Source organism: Procambarus clarkii, chromosome 29 (assembly GCF_040958095.1).
Source record: "Procambarus clarkii isolate CNS0578487 chromosome 29, FALCON_Pclarkii_2.0, whole genome shotgun sequence".
Classification (NCBI taxonomy): domain Eukaryota; kingdom Metazoa; phylum Arthropoda; class Malacostraca; order Decapoda; family Cambaridae; genus Procambarus; species Procambarus clarkii.
Window position 1 is genome coordinate 19,488,291 of NC_091178.1, and position 2,102 is coordinate 19,490,392.

Here is a 2,102-nt window from a genome sequence, read left to right on the forward strand (position 1 = left end):
TCCACCATATTGTTAGTGGTGTTCAGCATCTCTGTGCAGATGATTATATCTTTGATGTACAAGCTGACGCCACCCTGTAGCCTGTGTAGAGAGAGAGAGAGAAATATATATGAAATACTCAGTACAAATAAACAAGCTTTAAATAGACAAGGAAAAAGTGACAGAAGTGTTCAGTCGTCGAGATTCAGTGAAGAGATAGGCGCGCCTACTACGAAGAGTCGCACAAGCGACAACATTTCGTTGCAGGTATTCACAGGACGGTGAGCGAGGTACATGTGACGGTGAGCGAGGTACCTAAGACGGTGAGCGAGGTACCTGAGACGGTGAGCGAGGTACCTGTGACGGTGAGCGAGGTACCTGAGACGGTGAGCGAGGTACATGTGACGGTGAGCGAGGTACATGTGACGGTGAGCTAGGTACATGTGACGGTGAGCGAGGTACATGTGACGGTGAGCGAGGTACATGTGACGGTGAGCGAGGTACCTGAGACGGTGAGCGAGGTACATGTGACGGTGAGCGAGGTACCTGTGACGGTGAGCGAGGTACATGTGACGGTGAGCGAGGTACCTGAGACGGTGAGCGAGGTACATGTGACGGTGAGCGAGGTACATGTGACGGTGAGCGAGGTACATGTGACGGTGAGCGAGGTACCTAAGACGGTGAGCGAGGTACATGTGACGGTGAGCGAGGTACATGTGACGGTGAGCGAGGTACCTGAGACGGTGAGCGAGGTACATGTGACGGTGAGCGAGGTACCTGTGACGGTGAGCGAGGTACATGTGACGATGAGCGAGGTACCTGTGACGGTGAGCGAGGTACATGTGACGGTGAGCGAGGTACATGTGACGGTGAGCGAGGTACCTAAGACGGTGAGCGAGGTACATGTGACGGTGAGCGAGGTACATGTGACGGTGAGCGAGGTACCTGAGACGGTGAGCGAGGTACCTGAGACGGTGAGCGAGGTACATGTGACGGTGAGCGAGGTACCCGGGATGGGGAGCGAGCAACACAGCACAGCTGCAACACTGGGCAGCATTATGACACAAGCTGTATATTGTATCCATAATTGGCGCCCATGAAGAAGCCTTTTCCACGAAAAATACATGTCGTTATATGTCGTAAAATGTAATGTCAGCACAAAAATCATGCACGTTTATCCTGTGTGTGTACTCACTTAGTTGTTGTGCCTGTGGGGGTTCAGTTTCGGTTCTTTGGTCCCTGCCTCTCAACAGTCAGTCAAGTGGTGAAGAGGTTCCTGAGGCTTTTGGGATCATATCTACATTTAAAATTGTGAATGGAGTCAGCCTCTTCCACATCGCTTCCTAATATAATTCATTTCTTAAGTCATCTGACACTGGAAAAAATGATTTCGAACGTCCCTGTAGTTCATTTGGGAACTGTTTCCTCCTGTGCCCTCTTATTTGTGTACCATTCGTGCTAAATGGTTTTTCTTTATCCACCCTGTCAATTCCTCTCAGGAATTGACTAAATATTGGTGGTAATCATGTCTCCCCTAACTCTTCTGTCTTCCAGAGTCATGAGGTTTAGTTACAGTAATCTTTCAATGTAGATCATACCTCTCAGCTCGGAGATTAGCTTGATGGCATACCTCTGAACTTTTTCTAACTTAGATTTGTGTTTGACAAGAAATGGACTTCATACATGAACTACATATTCCAGGATTGATCTGACATATCAGGTATACAGGGTTCTGAATGATTCTTTAAACAAATTCCTTAAAGCAGTTCTTATGTTGGCCAACCTGGCATATGCCGCTGATAATATCAATTTGGTTTAGGCTTCAGGGGACAGGTCTGATGATATCAACCTCCCAGATCCTTCTCTCTTCCTGATCCCTAAAGGATTTCATCTCCCAATTGGTACCTTGTGTTAGGCCTCCTGTTCTCTACGCTATTGTTATTATGGTACACATGCTTGAGTTTAACTCTAGTAGCCATTTTCTTGGACCATTCTTTCAGTCTGTCCATGTCTCTGCTCTCGTCCTCTGTCTAAATCCTTCTCATAATTTTAGCATTGTCAGCAAAAATTGATAAGATTGAGTATATACCCTCTGCAAAATCATTCACTTATATCGGAAACAG

At 47.1% G+C, this 2,102-nt stretch overlaps 1 protein-coding gene across 1 annotated transcript; it reads right to left on the reverse strand.

Moving 5' to 3' along the window:
- Positions 1 to 412: 412 nt before the first annotated feature.
- Positions 413 to 1,036, reverse strand: LOC138369628 (uncharacterized). Its single transcript, XM_069333051.1, has one exon. It carries the CDS (start codon positions 1,034 to 1,036, stop codon positions 413 to 415), a length of 624 nt encoding a protein of 207 aa, XP_069189152.1.
- Positions 1,037 to 2,102: the final 1,066 nt, after the last annotated feature.